The sequence below is a fragment of the Chelonoidis abingdonii genome, chromosome 8 (genome assembly GCF_003597395.2).
Source record: "Chelonoidis abingdonii isolate Lonesome George chromosome 8, CheloAbing_2.0, whole genome shotgun sequence".
Lineage (NCBI taxonomy): Eukaryota > Metazoa > Chordata > Testudines > Testudinidae > Chelonoidis > Chelonoidis abingdonii.
The window spans coordinates 7,628,636-7,649,268 of record NC_133776.1 but is presented as its reverse complement, the minus strand read 5'-3'; the positions used below and the strand labels follow the sequence as shown (position 1 = coordinate 7,649,268).

Below are 20,633 nucleotides of genomic sequence, written 5' to 3'. Positions count from 1 at the left end.
TTTTACCTCGGAGAATGGAAATGCAGTCTATAAATGATTACATTTGGGCCAATACAAATAGACATTTGAGCTGTATTAGTTCACAAGTACAGTAGAGTGGAGAGTATTACAATGCATGACTGGACAGCTTAGCAACCAGATTTCTGGTTCCACTGAACCCTGGTCATATTCTGTTTTAGCAGCAGAGAATCCTGTGGCACCTTATAGACTAACAGAGGTTTTGGAGCGTGAGCTTTCGTGGGTGAATACCCACTTCGTCAGACGCCTGCACCCACGAAAGCTCACGCTCCAAAACCTCTGTTAGTCTATAAGGTGCCACAGGATTCTCTGCTGCTAAAACAGATCCAGACTAACACGGCTACCCCTCTGATACTTGACATTCTGTTTTAGAAGTCATGCAGCAGCCAGTACTTATAGATTTTCTGAACATTTGAAGGGTTTTATTTAAGACTAAGACTATAGCTAGTTAACTCTATATTAAATTATATGCTTCTTTAAAATGGGTGGATTTTTTTTTCACTTTTGCACAGATGCAAATGGTTTGGAATGTTTGGTGACTAAGACCCAATCTTGGTAATCGGGCATGAATCTCTCCTGCCCCTCTCCCCCAATAAATATTTTTTTTTCCTGTCAACTGATAAGTGATCCTGAGTAAGCAGTGATCATTATATGAAATAGGGTGTGTATTTGGAGGGATAGATTATTTATGGAACACACTGGTTTGTTTTAAAGGTGTGAGATCTGAAATTATTTTAATGTCTTCAGGTGCCTCACAGCAGTTGGAAACCACACAGTTGTTCTTTTCTGCACTTGGAGCCGCTGGTTAGCTGTGTACCTCATTGCTACTCACAGGAAGTGAGCCAACTGTGCAGACTCTCTGCAGGGGATTATGTAATTGTACCTTCAACGTACTTGCCTAATACTGAAGGCAATTTCACAGTGGTCATAACAACCAAAATAGACAGGTAAAAGTATATAGGTGTGTGTTTGGGTTTACACTGTTTCTAAATTTCACATGTAACAGAGCATAGGACAACACTACACAATCATTTATAAGAGTAATGTTTTCATATTTATTTTAACGTCTTTGTACCACTACCACGGGGTGACTGGGATGGCTGGCCCTTTAAGTGAAGTAGGGCTGGCTCCATCTGTGCCATAATTACCAGCCTGCTCTCTGAAGGGGTTTTACTAATGGGATCAGGTGTTAACCTGATGAACACTTAGGCCTCAGAAAAAGGAACTACAGGAAGTAGGTTAGGCCTGTGGGAGGCTCTGCTCTAAGGTTTGCAGGAAGCAGGGAGGTTAGATCTTGAGAGAGACAGGTAGAGTTTCCTGGAAGATGAGACAATAGAAAACTACTAATGCTTTGCACTGAAGTAATTTTCTCTTTTCTTTTCAAATAGGAAATGCATTCAGAGCCAGGAGACCCTTGGACAAATATTGCAAGAAGTAGGTGGCATTAGAATTTCAGTGGCACTGAGATTGAGGTACACTGGAAGTCAGAGAGGCAAACAGATACATATTAGCTAATCATTTGCACCAGGGACTGGTAGACAAGAATTTGAACGTTCTAATTCCACTCCGTTGCTAATTGTTTGTTCTTGGGCACATCAGTAAACCTCTCTTTTCGTTTTCCCAGTCTGCAAAGTAGCAGCTCTTTGCCGTCTCTCATGCTGCCTCATACACATGGAATCCCCTGTCTGAAATGATCTATAAAGCCACACTGACTCCTTCAAATCCATCCTCAATACCCACCTCTGCTGTAAAGCCTGTGAGAAGCTGGTGAACTAATAGCTGTGATGGGCTTATGGCAATAATTGACACTTTTATATTTGCATTTTAAAAGTTATTAATACTAAAGTGTGTGCGTATGTGTACGTATACATATATTTACCTGTATTCTTCTTCCTCTGTGTCACCATCATCACTCTGATCATCTTATTTATATATTCAATCCTTTTCCTCACTCAATGGGCTCTGACCTGTGTTGGGCACTACTACAATATTTAGAAATTAATACTAATAATACAGGAAAAAAAGAGGGGGGAAACCCTGGAGGTGATTGCCCTGCACGCCTTAGTAGGACTACATTTGTGTTTGCTTGCACATACAATATGCTATAATGATAATTCACATTGGGCTGTGAGCTGTTTCGGTCAAGTAAATGCAACATGTTTAACATTTCACTGATTTCTTTTCCCCCCCAGCTACACATGCACACAACGTTGTTGCAGGATTGGGCATGACGTCTGAGTTTCTGGCACTTAAGATATTTTTATTTTAGCGGGGAAAAGATGCAAAAATATTATTTTTTGCAACCATGTTAAAATAAAATCTTACTTGCGTTTAAAATCAGAGAGTGTTCTTGATAACACTGCTTACTTATTAGGCAAGACAAATACCAACCCGATAAAACCTCCAAGAGGGAAAGAGGTCAGTTACACACAGAACAAACAAGCAAACAAAAAAACACCCACACCAGCTATCAGTTGGCTTACTAATTTTCTTGCTCTAGGTTGTGGTGACCAGTGATTATACTTTGTCCTCAAAACCACACAAAAAACTGGACTTTTATTTCCCAGAAATTGGAGATGGAAACATATATATATATATATATATATATATATATATATATACATTTCTAATGGTGACCATTGCTTTAGAATTTAGGAGCTATAACACCTAATTAATAATAGCATTATTTCCATTTCTTGTTCATTATTCATTTCTTTCCTAGATGTGGTTCTTGCATGTCTCTAGGGCAAACGTTGACAGGCTGTTGTTACTGAGGGATGGGCCTATCTAGAGAGATGATTATTCTTACATTATTCCCTAAGGGTAGTAGGACTTGGGCCTACCCTGCTGTCCGGTGGTAGGGTAAAGTGACAGTGGCATTCCCCTGAGAATATCCTGCTTCAAACCTCCTGAGAATTTCAGTTTGAAGATGACAGCCACAATCTACTCATTGATTGCAGCTAAGATGCAGAAAGAGATGATCTCTCAGTTTAAGAAGTCCTAGCTGGGTGAAGGTTATAAAGACTAGAACCTAGAAGCAGTTCATGTTTTTGAAGGAGAACCAGTGGAGAGCATGGACCACTTTGATGATGTGGTTTTGTTAGTCTGCCGTACCTAAAAGTGGGCTGCTGTGTATTTAAACAACTATGTCCCCTTCCTGGTCTGTGCCAGGTGGAATACACTGTAGTAGTTTAGCCTGAAGGAGATGGAAACATGGCTTACTGAGCTGGGTCTACACCTGAAAGAAAAAGGGACAGTCTCCCTGTCAATCAAATATTAAAGCACTTTTGGTTATAGCTGCTGTTTGGTTGAGTAGGAATGGTGACACGTCCTCTTAGGGCTCTGAGACTACGCAGTGCCTTCCCCTTTCCTACCAGCCCCACCACTTGCTTTTCATTCAGGTAGGTGTGTGTCTCAGGCACTGGGACAAGTGGACAATGGCACAGAAAGAGAGAGAGAGAGATTAACATACCTCTCATAGAACTGGAAGGGACCTTGAAGGTCATCAAGTCCAGTCCCCTGCCTTCACTAGCAGGACCAAATAACTGATTTTGCCCCAGATCCCTAAATGGCCCCTCAAGGATTGAACTGATGTAGAGCTGGTGCCAGTGGTATGCTGTATTGTATATTCCTAGAGTTCTGTTCAGTCTAGTTCCAAAGTACTGAAGTTATGGGATTTGCATCACTTCCTTGAGACTATTTAAGTGTATCAGTTAACAGGAAGAGAATGTGTAATGATACATGGCCTTAATTCCTGAATTTTCCTTTTCTCTGTCTAGCTAAGGCATATCTGCCAATCTCCCCCCCCCCCCCCCCCCCCAAGACTCTTAATATGTTACAAACTACAGGTTTTAACCTATGAAATAGCTTCAATTCAGCCTCTTTTTTGCAGGTCTCCTTTACAGCTGTGATGAAAAGGTAATTTGGAATTCTTGCATCAACATCATAACAGTAGAGACTAGAAAAGCTTGACCTCTGGCTATTTTCAGTTTGAAATGAAGTAACCAGAAAATACCCTGAGCCCAGTGGTTTTCCATTCAGACTGACTTCCAGCCTGGTGAGGACCTCTCTGAAGAGATACCACCTTGACCACATGCATCCTGATGAGCATTCGTCCCCTCCATATGTTTTACTACCAGCAACATACAACTGGACTTAATGCTATACCTCAGTTCTTCAAAAATACAGACAAAGGATATGTGCACATATTTTAACTCAAGCTGCAGTTTTAAAATTAAAGCAGAAAAAAAATGTGACCTATGCGTACATAATGAAAGAACATTTGGTGAAGAATATCCAAGTTTACAAAACAACCTCAGGAGACCAGGGGAGGATAGGAACTGTGTAGGGGAAAGAAACTGGAGTCCCTTTTTCAGGAAGGAAAGAGTAGGATCCAACAAAGTACACTGGAACAGGGATAGACCAGATCTGTATCTATCACTGCCAGTCTTATTAGTGAGCACTTTATCATGAGCCCTGCTACTATGAATATTTGTCAGGAAACTAAGTTTGGAAGGGATGAGTTTAGGTGAGTTTGTCTTACACCATGTGAACACCTGGAAGGGAAGGAAGAAATGACTTTTGCAAAGCTGTTGGTTTGAAACACCATATAAGATAGTATTTTTGTTACTAGTAACCCAAATGTTGTTTTCTTAATTCCTGTTAAAATATTTCTTACTCAAGTGTGATTTTTTTAGATATTGTATTTTCTTTAATAAATGTACAGTGATGATAAAGAGTTTAAAAGGTCTTCTGTTAATATTAAAGTAAGGTAATAATTGGAGATAAACCAATCTCCTAGAACTGGAAGGGACCTTGAAAGGTCATCGAGTCCAACCCCCTGCCTTCACTAGCAGGACCAATTTTTGCCCCAGATCCGTAAGCGGCCCCCTCAAGGATTGAGCTCACAACCCTGGATTTAGCAGGCCAATGCTCAAACCACTGAGCTATCTTTCCCCTCTGTTCAATCTCTTTGTGTTTCTTTAAGCTTTATTTGTTGTGTTGTGGGAAGCTTTGCAATCTTTTGGAATACCCAGGTTTCCGCTAAGTGGGAGCTGAAAAGCAGAGCTAGAGGGCCCGATTCTTCTCTGATGTTGACTTTATAGCAGATTCATATGTACAATGATACTTTCAGTTTCAAAATTCACTCCAGAATCTTTTTTACACATTTTCCTATTGAACTTCAGAAACTGAAAAAACTAGGCTGCATGCAGCTGAGTTGGAAACAGAACCTTTTCAGAAGTGGAATCAATAGAGGACTATATATTTTTGTTGAGATCAGTGGGATTGTGACACAATAAAAGATAGTACCAAGTGCACCAAACCCTTAATTTTCATAGAATGGTGCTATATCTAGGAGTGGCCCTAAGAAATGATGGTAATTTGATCTAATTTCTTCAGTTCTCAACAGTCCAGTGCCATTACTTAAAGTAACCAGTAGTAGACTGTTGTTCCACTAACTTCTCCAAAGAAGATGGAGTTGTAAAGAGGAAATGAGGAATTCTTAAGAAAAAAATAGTTGGTTCCTAAAGATGCCATGATTGATATAATAAAACAGATGTATAAGCAACTTGTAAAAAGACAGTAAATATTTAATGAGGAAACCAGGAGAAGGCGGCTTACAAAAAAGTATCCATTATACTCCAGTGACATATGACGTTGCCAAATCCAAAGAGATGTTCAAAAGAACGGTGATTGTGAGAGGACCTAATACTGCAGACGTGTGTATAACTTAACTTTACTATTGTGAGTAGTCCTCCCAAAGAGAGTAAAAGGAAAGAGGACCAAAATACATTGGTAGCCTTTGGATAAAAACATGTTAAATGGACTTTTGAAGGAGAGAAGAGAGGTTTTGTGAACACAGACGAGTGAATGGTACACACTGAAGTTCAGTTAAAATAACGCATGTTTATTGTATCTAGACAATTGTGCAGCAGTGTTGGGACTGAATCACCTATTAATATGCCATTTCATTTTCTGCTGTTTTTGTCTCATTTGTAATACAATCTAACATCTTATTAGCACATTGAGCAGATATCTCTAGTAAGTGCTGCCTGGTAATGCACAGATCTTTTGTAAAGTACACCACCTAGTTCATCAGTATCTCTACTGAGCAGAAATAGTTTAGATAATTCTTTCCAATACGTGTTACCTTGCACTTGTGTACACTGAAGATCTCTTGCTCATTGGCAAATTTGTTTATTTTTTAAAAGTTAAAATTTACTAAGGTCCTAAATAAAAATATCTCCACCCACTGTCACAATACTGAATGATCAAATAAGACTAAGATAAAGCACAAAATGGGTATTAAAAAAATCCCTGACAGAATCACCTCCACTTTATGGTTTATTTCAGATTAGCGTGGAACCACACGAAGCTTATATGGATGTGGATGCAATATAGCCCCTAAAATATAGTCCAGATTGACTTCCTTCACTCCCTCTGGAAGCTGGAATGTGAATGCCCGCAGCAGGTTGACAAAGAAGATGAAGAGCTCAGTTCTTGCCATCTGTTCCCCCAAACACACCCGATGCCCTACAGAAGGAACAAGAGAAGGGAATTGCTCCTATAAGTGATTGCACAGCGTGAGTCAGAGAAAAGTGAATTTCCAAACAAAATTCTACTGAATCTCTTGGTGAGAAGTTGCCTCAGGGGGACATAATCTATGTCAGTGCCCCAATGCAGTGCCCGCGTCCTGGCCAGCGGTCGAGCATCCGCCGAATTTCTGAGGCATTTTGGCGGCGATGCCTCTCGATGACGCCGCTTGCCACCGACAAGCGACGTCATCGAGAGGTGTCACTGCCAAAATACCGCAGAAATTCGGTGGCGTTTCAGCAGATGCTCGACCACCGCCACGGTCCTTCGTCTGGCGCCTGCCAGATGAAAAGGTTGGGGACCACTGACCTATGTACTTTTCTTTAGCTGAGAGATGCTAGACATATATCTGGCCCTGGGTATGTCTATGCTTCGAGCCGGGGATGTAATTCATAGGGAGGTCGCAGAGACATGTCCATGCTAGCTCAGCTAGGGTGGCTGCCATGGTGGGACCAGCAAGAAGGGCTAGGTGCCCCATGTATGTAGCTAGCATCTCAGATGCTTGTGTACTCGGAGCAGCTAGCACCATCCATCACTGGTGCTGCCTCATCTACACTCTCTTTGTAGTGTGCTAGCTCGCTCAGAGCTAGTGCTGATATATTGGCCTAAGATGGAAATTGCATCCCCAGCTCTAAGTATAGGCATAACCTGTCACCATGGTATATTTACAGTGATGAAGTCGCACCGTCAGTCTCTTGCCTTTCCTGTCCCCCATTCTGTGCCAATTACAAAACACTTCAGTTTAAGAGTTAAGTTCTGAGGAACCTTATGTCCACTAGACTCTTTTCACTTTGGAAAAAAATCATGGGGTAACGTTTTGAAGAAGTGCATAGGAAGATAACTGTACAACTCCAGTTACTGTCAATGTTTTATCCTGGCAATGTAACGTCAGAATGTACCTCGAGATACCCACTTCTGTCTTTCTATGATGTAATCTGTGTAAACCAAAAAAGAAAACTTGCCATGCCCAATTTTTAAACGGTTACCTCGATTGTCTTTCTGCAATTGTGTGAGTGCCTGTTTGCATACATGATTGCCGGATCTGCACAGTTTGTTCAATGTGACTACTGTATATATTTCCCAGGATAGTATTTGCCTTTATTGCCCGGTATGATATGATAAATTCATAGTTAATCCATCACCTACACTGAACCCTCAATCATTTTTCACATTGCTGCTGACCAATTAACATTCTGCCTGAGTGACCGGTTGCTCTGTCAGTATTTTTATTTATTTTTACAATTAAATCTCCAGTTACTGTGACCTGTTTGCTGCTCTGGACTACTTTTGTTTCCAGTGTGATTGCCAGATCAATCTGACGTGCATACTTGCAGGGCTAATTTCTCAGTACTTTTTGTCTGTTTCTTTGTCTAATCCAGGGGTAGGTAACCTATGGCATGTGTGCCGCAGGCGGCACGTGAGCTGATTTTCAGTGGCACTCACGCTGCTCGGGTCCTGGCTATTGCGTAACTTGAATTTTGCATAAGTCGGAAGCGTATATCTGACAATTTTGCACCAAAGAAAAACCCCAACAACAAAAACCTATTTCTAGATTACAGAACTTTTTCTGTAAATGCGGATTTGTGTAAATTGGGTTTGCATCTCCTGGGGGGCGTCTGTATGCATCTTCAATGTGATTATGTGTAGGTGTGAAATGCTGGACAGATGCTTAACTTTTTTGTGTCTATTACATTAGAACCCCTGACCTAAATCCCTGCTGTTTATTAGTAAGATAATTTTGCCTGAGTCATTCATCATCCATTTTATTTTAACTTTAGGAACCTATAATTTCCTTAGCTCTCACAGTGAGATATACAGACCAGCCAGATTTAGATGCCAATGACATACCTGCTGAGAAAGGTAAGAATGCTTCATTGTTTACAAAGTTGCCATCTGAATCAAGAAAGTGACTCGGGTTAAACTTCCATGGGGTCTCCCAGTGTTCAGAATCGTATACAGCAGAGTGTAAGTTTGGCAATACAATTGTTCCCTGAAAAAGAAGCAAAACTTAATTGTCTTCTTTTTGTGAATTAGTCTTCGTTAGCTAAGCAGAGAAAACAGGAGCAGGTTCTCAGCATGTGTAAACCAGTGTGGCTTCATTGACATCAACGGGGCTATGCTCTTTTACAGCAGCAGTGTGGCTCAGAGATTGTGTAGCCTCATTTCTCTGTTTATCAGCTTGGTTCTCCAGAGTCACATCTGATAGTACTATACTCAGATGTTCTCTTGCAAATTGACAAGATCTTATGTGACCTCCCCTTTTCCTGTCCTCTCTTTCCTTTTATCAGACTCTCTCCTTTTCTTCTGTTACTGACACAGAGGTTTCTCATCTGCCCTCCTTTAATCCGTCTAGCTGCCCCAGCAGCCCGATCCCACCCTATCTCCATATCTCCCTTCACCCCATTCACCCTCTTCCTTGCTCTCTCTTAACTGCTCACTCCTCTCCATAAATGCATGCTTTTCTCTTCCCTATCATGAAAAAAATCTAACCTTGACCCCACTTACCTCTCCTATTACAGTCTCCCTGTCCCACTCCCCTCCACCTCCACATTTATAGACTATGCCTTCTGTAACCACTACTTTGAGTTCCTCTCCATCCAGTTCTACATCTGAGGCAGCTTTTCTGACATTTCTTCATGGATGTCCAGCTGGAACCTTCAATTCAACATGGTCAAAACTGAGTTTTGGCCTTCTCCTTTCTCCATTTACTCCATTACTGTGGATAACACCAGCACCCTCCAAATCACTGCAAGACCATAATTTGGATGTTATCATCAACTTGGCCTTCTCTCCAAACCCACAAATCTAGGCTGCAGCCAAGACTTGCTCCTGCCACCAATATAATATTTCAGAGATTTGGCCTTGTCGGTGTCCAGACTGTCATCTAATCTCATCATTTTATGCCATGAGCCCTATAATCTCTTCCTCTCTGGCCTCAATGCCAGCTACATTGTCCCTCTCAAGTATATTCAGAATTCTGCTACTCGGATTGTCATTCTAACCACATCAACCATCTCTTTCCATTTCTTTGCTGGGTCCCTGTATCCTACCACATCAGACACTAGCTCCTTGTCTTTGCATTTCTGGCCCTTCACCAGTTAGGGTGGGGCTCTCTGTAAGATCTACTGGCATATTGAACTGTTGGGACCTGCCTTCGCTTTGCCAGTGATGGCAGCCTTAATCATGATCTCCCTCAAACGCCTCTGTGCTTTTTCCTACGATTGTCTCATGTGTGGGGGAAAATTCTCAATCAAATTCATAAAGTGTGCTACCCTTTCCCCCCACTGTTAAAACTTACTCTATGCTGTGATGCCTACAGGCCCAGACTACTACTGCAAATCTATGTTCATTTTTCTACTCCCAACCTATTTACCTGTTCTGTCCTAGAATATCTGGGTTGGAAGGGACCTCAGGAGGTCATCTAGTCCAACCCCCTGCTCAAAGCAGGACCAATTCCCAGATTTTTACCCCAGTTCCCCAAATGGCCCCCTTAAGGATTGAACTCACAACCCTGGGTTTTGCAGGCCAATGCTCAAACCACTGAGCTATCCCTCCCCCCGTCAGTTGTGCATAGACTGAAAATGTTCTGGGGCAGAGGCTGTCGTCTTTGCTATTTTTCCGAAGTTCTTACCACAGTGGGGCCCCAGTCCTTGATTAGGATTGCTAGGCATGAGTGTAACTTGAATACTTAGGCCTGGTCTGTGCCACATAATTAGGTGGATGAAAGGCACTTTACATTGACCTAATGATGTCAATGTACACACCACAGCTTTGTCTCACTGATGTAATGCCCTACTACACTGACATAACTGCACCTCCACGAGAGGTATCAGGCATATGTTGGTGTAGTTAGGATGCCACAGTGGCTGTGTAACCACAGTCCTGTTGGCTGTCTTGTTAATTTTACAGCTCCATGTTGGAGCAGTGAAATTGACAAGAAAGCTGGACAGCAAGAGCCCGGCTGCCCCGTGCTCCCAGCTGGGCTGCTGCCTGGAGGCTTCCTGCTCAGGGAGCCCAGAAGCCCAGGCAGCTGCCCCCCGCTTCCAACTGTGAGCGGTGATGCAAGAAGCCTAGGTGGCTGGCTTCCACAACCAGCTGGGAGTGGGGAGCCCGGGGTCGGGGACAGCTGGGCTCCCAGTGGGGAGCTGCAGGGAGCTGAGAGTCCTGGCTCTCAGCCCTCCTATACTGCCCCTGTTCAGTCAGTGGAAGTGCTTCTAGTGAGGACGCATGCCACCAACAGAAGGAGGGTAATGTGGACATCAGCCATTGCAGTAATTACGGCGGTAAATCTGTATGTAGACTGTATAAGTGGTTGTAAGTTGACTGAAGCTAGGTTGACGTACGTCTGTAGAGTAGACGTGCCCTTAGTAATAATGATGCAAAAGAAGCAGAGCTTAGTAACATGGAGAATACCACTGTACCTTTTCAATGGGAAACCCCAGCACTGTTGTATCCTTCACGCACTGTCGAGGGGCCCCAACAGCAGTAATGTTGCTGTAGCGCAAGATTTCATGAATCACAGCATTTGTGTAAGGCAGTTTCTTCCGGTCCTCATAGTGGATTAGTTGGGAAGGTTCCAGGACAGTCTCTAGTTCCTTCTGGACTTTCTCTGCAAAGAAATACTTGCTTTTATTTATAACAGATGAATATTTTTTGTATCTTTTTCTGATTTTCTTTTCAATATGCCATCTCTTTACAAAGCTGTGTTAACTTGCTGTGTGTCCCTTGACTGGACATATACAATCCAGGGTTTTATAAAATATGTTGCCATGAGATGCTTTGGAGTGTGGTTTGATCCCTGCATTGGTTTGAAGCTGATCTTTAGAGAGAAGGAGCGTGTCCCCAGAGCTCAAGGTGCTAAACCCAGGGTTGTGAGTTCAATCCTTGAGGGGCCATTTGGGGGTTAGTCCTGCTTTGAGCAGGGGGTTGGACTAGATGATCTCCTGAGGTCCCTTCCAACCCTAATAATCTATGATTCTAATTTCTCAAATGGTACTTCTCTTTCAAATTAATCTTTACAGAAGTGCCTGCATATTCCCATCTAGATGAAATGAGGCACATTGACATATTCCTATTATATTCACCATATCTTTTGACAGGAAAGTTATAAATACATGCCAGATTAGGTAAATTTTTAGGTTCTGTTCATACTTTCTCATTGCCAAAGTAGAAACAATTAGTAAGAGAAAATATGCTTGTTTTACCTGTGAAATTGCTGCTTTAGCCTGCTATCTCCCCTTGCTATTGTCTTAGTATGAAAGGGGAGACCATAGCCTATACAAGCACCTGCTGGTGTTGCATTTCAGGCAGCTGGTGGGGCGACAGCACATTTCTATTTCCTTTCATGATATTTCATAGATTAAATTCTCCTTTGTGAGCTGTTGTTAGATATTAACAGCTGACCACTGTTATTTATTGCAGGCAGGTCACTTTATTTTACAGCACACTGTTAATCTGAGCTAATATTTGTTTAGTAACAATGTGCAGACTTTCATGTGTGTCCCTTTGATGCGCATTCACCCACCTTGGATATCTGGGTATTGCAGCATATAGAGGAGTGCCCAGCACAGGGTGATAGTTGTGGTTTCTGTCCCTCCCAGCAAAAGATCAACCACAGTCTGAACCATGTTATCTTCATTAAAGGTGGACGTGGGGTCATCTTTGGTCTGAAGGTGACAGTCACAAGATTTGAAAGCAGAAGGTTCTACAGCAGTACTGTTGACTACGTAGTAATTAACATATTTTTCACAGGTTGGCTGGCCCTTCTAAAGAGACATAGGTCTTAGCCCATCTGTGACACAGCTAATTTGCCTCCCCTGGTGGAGAGACTGAATCAAGCCATGTCACAGGCAGGTGAGTGACTAAATCAAACCTCTGTGAGGGTAGAAAAACAGAGGCTTGTGGGTGGCCAAATGGATGGGGGCTACAGAGTGAAGCTTCAGGGAGAGTGTTTGTTTCTCTCCTGTGGTAGTTCCTGGGGAAGGGATTTGGGGCTAGGTAGAAAGACCCATCTGGAAGTTTTTGTTTTCCTTTAGGGGAGAGACCAAGAAGGGGGCCAGGCCTTGTGTCTTCTCCAGTGGCTTAGAGAACAGAGGAAGAGAGAATACCACAGCGAAGAGGGGCTCTGCCCAGCTTGGGGCTGAGTGGAAACGCTTTTGTGTTTGTTTTGGGACTTTATGTTAAAATCAGCCCAAAGAAGTGCAGTTATTGGACTTGTGAAAACCTCTTTTGAGTTTGAGGAACCAAGAGTGGAAACTGAGGCTGGGTACTGCAGCACCACCCTTAGCCAAAAGGGGGCACGTGGGAGGCAGCTGACCCTGTTACATTGTTGCTTGATGAAAACTTCTCATGAAATGTCCAACAAATGGGGAAAAAACCAAAAACACTTCTGAAGTCCCAAATTACAGGAAGATTTGAAATAGTAATCTATAAAATAGTTGAAGCATTGCTAAATAAAGTCTCTTTGCGGTGGACAGTGAGGCTAAAGAGAAGCTAGTGTTATACAGAGTACAGGCGCTTACTTTTGCTATCTGAGCCAGATAGAAGTCAATGAGATCCTGTGGATCATCTTCTTTCCATCTCTTCTCATGACCTCGGCCCTCGTTCTTAACTAAATTGTGCATAAAATCATTGTACGCAAACACTGTCTGGTGAGGTCCTGGGATATAATGCATAAGCCGTGGGAAAGCATCATACATCTATGGGTAAAACATAGGGGAGATGATGTGAGTTCTTTGATATAAGCAAGTGAACCCGAGGGAGTTTAAAGTGTCATGAAAACTTAAATAAAAGTGTGAAGAGACTGGAGGGTTTACATTTCTAGTAGGAACATGAAACCTTTAACCTCTGCTTTAAGTGGTCACTTCTGATCTGGACTAAACTGATGTTTTGTTCTGTATACATTTTTATACTGTGCTTATTCAGGGTAGTATCTGAGTGCTCTCCAGTTCATTAAACAACATGTCTGCACACCTATCATGTAGTTTGTTCTCTCATTCTCTCCCCAGAGGGAGAAGCATGTGCACTGGAGTGTCTTATTTTAGAAGGGTGTTTCTTTTATATACGTAAATATACTTGTTGCTCTCTGTTTAGGTAGGAGAAGGCTGGGTTGAAGAAATGCACCTTGCATTAGGTGTGGAAAGTAGTTAGGTGTGTCATGGTCCTTAGTGCCTGGTGGAATTCAATCCACAGTCTCAGGTTGTGACAAAGAGGGACTGTTCTTAATGTTTTCTCTGAATACTATAGGGGCACCTCAGTTTCCCTTATGCATTTCTTAAGTCTCTAGGCGGTGGGATAAGGGGTGTAATTGTTGCAGAGCAAAGGGCCAGTGTACAGAAATGGCTGACACTCTGTCTCCTGGCAACTAATGGCCTTGACCCTTTCCCCCTGCAAGGTGATAGCTAAAGGTGTTGGAGAACAAAGGAATCAGGTGACCTCCTGGCCCAGGAAAGGGACAAAGCTCAGAGGAGGAGGGGCTGGAGGGTGAGGCAGTTTGGGGCTGGCTGGGGATGTGAGTGAGGGGCAGACTTGGTTGTCTGACTCACTGCCCCCCAAAATGGACCCAGCTGAGGGGTCCTGTTCTCTGTACCTACAAGCTCTGTTTTAGACCCTGTTCCTGTCATCTAATAAACCTGTGTTTTACTGGCTGGCTGAGAGTCACATTGGGGTGCAGGACCCTCTGGCTTCCCCAGGACCCTGCCTGGGTGGACTTGCTGTGGGAAGTGCACGGAGGGGCAGAGGATGCTGAATGCTCCAAGGAGAGACGCAGGAAGGTGAAGCCGTGTGAGCTTCGTACCCTGGAGACAGTCTGCTCACAGAGAGGAGACTTCACCAGAGTCCTGACTGGCTTTGTGGGGGAGCAGTTCCAGAGAATTGCCCGGGGACTCCGTGACACAGATCGCCCCCAGATAGTGAGTGTTCCCTTGTGCCAGAGGGGCACGTTTGCTGACCACGGTCTTTGTCCTGGAGCTTTGGACTGTTTTTTAAGTTACGTCTACACTGCAATAAAACACCCTTGGCTCGTCACTATCAGCTAATTCAGGCTCGCAGGGCTCAGACTGCGGGGCTGTAAAATTGCAGTGCAGATATTGGGGCTTGAGCTGGAGCCTGGGCTCTGGGTCCCTCCCCTATTGCAGGGTCTTAGAGCCTGGGCTTCAGACCAAACACCTATACTGCAATATTATAGCCCCACAGGCCTGACTCAGCTGATGGGCCAGCTTTGCCTGTTTTACTGCAGTGCAGACAGACCCATAGAGAGCATGAGCGTGTGGATCAGAAGCTGCAGAGAGGAGACATCTGCTCAGTGACTTATGTGTAATGAGCTGGTGGTAGTACTCCTAGCTAGTCTAGTTACTAGGGAGAAGGTGCAGTGCCTGTACTATAAAATCATACTGACAATTGTTACCCTGTTTAACCTCCTCACTAAAGAGACTGAGGACTGAGTGGGTATCGAGGCTGAAGTAGATGTGTTCCCTCCAAAACAGAGATGAGTTGCACTGTTAGGAAGTCATTTGTGGGAAGCTTTCTTTTACATTGCTTATGCAGTGTTTTGTCTGTGGATAGAGGATTTTGGTCTCCAGGGCTGTAAACAGAGCAGCTTCTGCAGAGTTCACTTACATTTATGTTTTAATTTCTGAAGCACCCCTACTTGAAGGCTTCAGGGTACCCCAAAATATTATCAATGAATACTAGAATGCCAGAAAGGCAACATAGCCCAATAAACAGATAAACTTCTGAGATGTTTAAAATAGGGCTGTCAAACGATTAAATAAATTAATAGCTCAATTAATCACACTGTTAAACTATAATAGATTACCTTTTATTTAAATATTTTGGATATTTTCTACATTTTCAAATGTATTGATTTCAATTACAACACAGAATACAGAGTGTATAGTAGTCACTTTATATTTATTTTTGATTACAAGTATTTGCACTGTAAAAAAACAAAAGAAATAGTATTTTTCAGTTTGCCTAATATAAGTACTGTAGCGCAATCTCTTTATCATGAAAGGTGAACTTGAAAAGGTCGAATTATGTACAAAACCCCCGCATTTAAAATTTTACACTGTTTTATTTTTGGAGCCTGCAAGTCCACTGAGTCCTACTTCTTGTTCAGCCAATCACTCAGACAAACAAGTTTGTTTTCATTTGCAGGAGATATAATGCTGCCTGCTTCTTGTTTACAATGTCACCTGAAAGTGAGAATAGACATTCACATTGCACTGTTGTAGCTGGTATCACAAGATATTTACGTGCCAGATGCGCTAAAGATGTCTCGTCATGCTTCAACCACCATTCCAGGGGACATGCGTCCATGCTGATGACGGGTTCTGCTCGATAACGATCCAAGGCAATGCGGACTGACATATGTTCATTTTTATTATCTGAGTGTTAGTCTACACTACAAGTTTAGGCTGAATTTAGCAGCGTTAGATCAATTTAACTCTGCACCCGTCCACACGACGAAGCCATTTTTGTCAACTTAAAGGGCTCTTAAAATTGATTTCTGTACTCCTCCCTAACGAGGGGATTAATGCTGAAATCGTCGTTGCCGGGTCGAATTTGGGGTAGTATGGACGCAGTTTGACGGTATTGGCCTTCAGGAGCTATCCCACAGTGCTCCATTGTGACCGCTCTGGACAGCACTCTCAACTCAGATGCACTGGCCAGGTAGACAGGAAAAGCCCCAAGAACTTTTGAATTTCATTTCCTGTTTGGCCAGTGTAGCATGCTGATCAGCACAGGTGACCATGCAGAGCTCATCAGCCGAGGTGACCATGGAGTCCCAGAATTGCAAAAGAGCTCCAGCATGGACCGACTGCGAGGTACTGGATCTGATTGCTGTATGGAGAGATGAATCTGTGCTATCCAAACTCCATTCCAAAAGACAAAATGCCAAAATATTTGAAAGAAATCTCCAAGGGCATGAAGGACAGAGGCTATAACAGGAATCTGCAGCAGTGCCGCGTGAAACTTAAGCTTCCAAAGAGGCAAATGGCCATTCTGGGTCAGAGCCCCAGACATGCCGCTTCTATGATGAGCTGCATGCAATTCTAGGGGTGCCCCCACCCCTGTTTGTGGACTCCTGCAAGGTGGGAGTCTCACGCAACAGGAATGAGGATTTTGGGGATGAGGAGGAAGATGAAGAGTAGGAGGTTTAGCACACAGCAGGCAAGCAGAGAAACCATTCTCCCCAACAGCCAGGAACTGTATATCACCCTGGAAACAAAACCCTCCCAACCCTTGCAAGGTGGGCTCCTGGATCTGGACACCACTGGTGAGTGTACCTTTGTAAATATAATACATGGTTTAAAAGCAAGCCTGTTTCAATGATTAATTTACCCTGAAGACTTGGGATGCATTTGTGGCCAGTACAGCTACTGCAATGCAGTCAAGCAACATCCGTTCTTTATCTCTCTGTGTTATCCTCAGGAGAGCGTTATCATTCATGGTCACTTGGTTGAAATAGGGGAATTTTTTTAAGGGGACATTCAGAGGCGGCCATTCCTGCTGGGCTGTGTGCCTGTGGCTGAATAGAAATCATCCCCGCTGTTAGCCACGTGGAGGGGAGGGGGTGAAGTGATCATCCCAGAGAATTGGGTCTGAGGGGGGGTTTAATTGGGTTTGTTTTGCACGTTAACCCAAAAACCGCAGCCCCTCCTTTTAAATGGCCAACCCAACGGGTGCTTTGTATGGGAAATGAAGACGCTGCTGTTTGAAACCGTTTCCACATGTTATGAAGGTTAGAGAAGCCAAAAGACTGTGGCTTGCCATGGCTGCCTGCAAGCCAAATTCTGTTGCCCGGCCCTGCATGCGTGATCTCTCACACCAAACCAGCCGGCCCTCAATAGAAGAGGCAAAATGCGACCTTGTACCGAAGGCACATGTGCTATGTAATGTTAACAGCTTGGTTCACCATGAAAGAGTCTACCCATTGTTCTCTTAAAAAAATGTCTTTTTAAATACTACTCTCCCTTTTTTTTCCTCTCACAGCTGCAAATGTTTCAATGCTCCCCCTATCATCTCTGTCCCAGAGGCTAGCACAGATAAGAAGGCAAAAAAAACGCACCTGCGATGAAATGTTCTCTGAGCTCATGCAGTCCTCCTGCACTGAAAGAGCTCAGCAAAATGCATGGAGGCAGACAATGTCAGAGTCCAGGAAAACAAGATGAACACAAGGACAGGAGGAACATGTGAGAGGACAGGTGGCAGGAGCAAGAGTAGAGATGGTGGAAGCAAGATGATAGGTGGCGGCAGTGTGATGAGAGGAGGCAGGATGCAATACTGAGGCCACTGGAGGAGCAAACTGATATGCTCCGGCGTATGGCTGAGCTGCAGGAAAGGCAGCAGGAGTACAGACTGCCGCTGCAGCCCCTGTGTAACCAACCGCCCTCCTCCCCAAGTTCCATAGCCTCCTCACCCAGACGCTCAAGAACGTGGACGGGGGGAGAGGGAGGGACTCCGTGTACCCAACCACTCCACCCCAGAGGACTATCCAAACAACAGAAGGCTGGCATTCAATAAGCTTTGAAGCGCAGTGTGGCCTTGTCCTTCCCTCCTCCCCTCCTAACCAACCCCACCCAGTGCTTCCTTTCTCCCCCACCCTTCTTGGGCAACCTTGGCAGTTATCCCTCTCTTTGTGTGATGAATTAATAAAGAATACATTAATTTGAAACAACAATGGCTTTATTGCTTCTGCAAGCGGTGAGTGAGGTGGGAGGTCTTGGCTGACTTACAGGGAAGTAGAGTGAACCAAGGCAGCGGGGTTTTCATCAAGGAGAAACAAACAGAACTTTCACAACGTAATTTGGCTAGTCATGAAACTGGTTTTCAAAGCTTCTCTGATGTGCAACACGCACCGTTGTGCTCTTCTAACTGCCCTGGTGTCTGGCTGCATGTAATCAGCGGCCAGGCGAATTGCCTCAACCTCCCACCCCGCCATAAACATCTCCCCCTTATTCTCACAGATATTGTGGAGCACACAGCAAGCAGTAATAAGAATAGGAATATTGGTTTCATTGCGGTTTAAGCAAGCCAGTAAACTGCACCAGTGCACTTTTTCAATGTCCAAATGCACATTCTTCCGCTGCTCTGCACTTGCTCTGACTTCTGTCCAGGGTGCCCGTGTATGGCTTCATGAGCCATGGCATTAAGAGAGAGGATGGGTCCCCAAGGATAACTATAGGCATTTCAACATCCCCAACGGTTATTTTCTGGTCTGGAAAGTAAGTCTTTTGCTGCAGCTGTTCAGACAGACCCCAGAGTTCCTGAAGATACAAGCGTCATGTACCTTTCCCAGCCATCCCACGTTGATGTTGGTGAAACGTCCCTTGTGATCCACCAGTGCTTGCAGCACCATGGAAAAGTACCCCTTTTGGTTTATGTACTGGCTGCCAAGGTGGTCGGGTCCCAAGATAGGGATATGTGTTCCATCTGTTGCCCCATCATAATTAGGGAATCCCATTGCAGCAAAGCCATCCACTATGACCTGCACATTTCCCAGCATCACTACCCTTGATAGCAGCAGCTCAGTGATTGCTTTGGCTACTTGGATCACAGCAATCCCCAGTCCAAATTGATTCCTGACTGACATTGCAAGCTTCCAGAAGGCTATTGCCACTCACTTGTTAACTGTGAGGACTGCTCTCATCTTCATATTCTTGCACTTCAGGGCAGGGGAAAGCAAATCACAAAATTCCACAAAAGTGGCCTTATGCATATGAAAGTTTCGCAGCCACTGGGAATCAACCCAGACCCGCAACACTAAGCGGTCCCAGCAGTCTGTGCTTGTTTCCTGGGCCCAGAATCGGCGGTCCATGGCATGAGCCTGCCCCATTGCCACTAGGATGTCCAAATTGCCATGGCCCATACTTTGAAAGAAGTCTGTGTCCATGTCCTCATCACTCTCATCACTGCGCTGCCATCGCCTCCTCACCTGCTTTTGCAGGTTCTGGTTCTGCACACACTGCAGGGTAATGCGTGAGGTGTTTACAGCGCTCATAACTGCAGCGGTGATCTGAGTGGGCTGCATGCTTACCGTGGCATGGCATCTGCAGGAGAGCAGAGTGGGTAGCAGAAGCAGTGGTTGGAAGACAAGTTTTACAGACCTACTGCACCATCTACTGCCAGGACACAACAGCGGCAGTGTCTATTTGCTGAGCTGAGCGGGCTGCATGCTTGCTGTGGTATGGCAAGACAAGAGCAGGAGAGCAGAGTTGCAGTGGAAGCGGCAGATGATGACGGTCATGTAGAGGACCTGCGAGACCACCACGAGAGCAGAATGGTAGCGGAAGTGGTGGTTGGAAGACCAGGTTTGCTGACCTATTGCACTGTCTGCAGCCTGAACAGGAGAGCAGAGTGGCAGCAGAAGCGGTCGTTCGATGACGACGGTTAGCAGTCCTCCTGCACCATCTGCTGAAAGCAGTATGGCGCCTACACGGAAAAAAGGCACGAAACGATTGTCTGCCATTGATTTCATGGAGGGATGGGCAACTGATGACGTACCCAAAACCAACCTCAACAATGTTTTTGCCCCATCAGGCATTGGGAGCTCAATCCAGAATTCCAATGGGTGATGGAGACTGTGGAAACTGTGGGATAGCTACCCACAGTGCAATGCTCCGAAAGTCGATGCTAGCCTCAGTACTGTGGATGCACTCTGACTTAATGTGCTTAGTGGAGACACACACAATTGTCTGTATAAAATTGCTTCTTAAAAAATCAACTTCTATAAATTCGACCTAATTTTGTAGTGTAGACATACCCTGAGTCAGATGCTACCAGCAGAAGGTTGATTTCCTTTTTTGGTGGTTCGGGTTCTGTAGTTCTTCTTCGAGTGCTTGCTCATATCCATTCCAGTTAGGTGCGTGCGCGCCGCATGCACGTTCGTCGGAGAACTTTTACCCTAGCAACACTCGGTGGGCCGGCAGGGCGCCCCCTGGAGTGGCGCCGGCATGGCGCCTAATATATACCCCTGCCGGCCCGACTGCTCCTCGGTTCCTTCTTACTGCCCGTGTCGG

The 20,633-nt window shown here is 44.3% G+C and overlaps 2 protein-coding genes across 7 annotated transcripts in view; one reads left to right on the top strand and one right to left on the bottom strand.

The window, feature by feature from the left end:
* Nucleotides 1–4,754, top strand: part of CAPN10 (calpain 10) — a 37,201-nt gene extending 32,447 nt beyond the window's left edge. For 5 of the 6 annotated variants that reach the window (XM_032803939.1, XM_032803938.1, XM_032803935.1 and 2 more), the window contains 3 exons: nt 766–965; nt 1,407–1,452; nt 3,911–4,754. In XM_032803939.1, coding sequence (XP_032659830.1) covers nt 766–965; nt 1,407–1,452; nt 3,911–3,940 — 276 coding nt within the window. In that variant the 3' untranslated portion in view covers nt 3,941–4,754. Of the gene's footprint in view, nt 1–765; nt 966–1,406; nt 1,453–3,910 lie in introns of those variants that run through there. The other variant, XM_032803940.2, reaches the window with a different exon arrangement.
* Nucleotides 4,755–5,998: 1,244 nt separating this feature from the next.
* LOC116838585 (cytochrome P450 2J5-like) overlaps nt 5,999–20,633 on the bottom strand; it is a 28,148-nt gene continuing 13,513 nt past the window's right edge. Inside the window, exons 5-9 of the mRNA XM_032803906.2 lie at nt 13,134–13,310; nt 12,137–12,278; nt 11,034–11,221; nt 8,461–8,602; nt 5,999–6,552 (exon numbers count right to left, since the gene is read on the bottom strand). Coding sequence (XP_032659797.1) covers nt 6,374–6,552; nt 8,461–8,602; nt 11,034–11,221; nt 12,137–12,278; nt 13,134–13,310 — 828 coding nt within the window. The 3' untranslated portion in view covers nt 5,999–6,373. The remainder of the gene's footprint in view (nt 6,553–8,460; nt 8,603–11,033; nt 11,222–12,136; nt 12,279–13,133; nt 13,311–20,633) is intronic.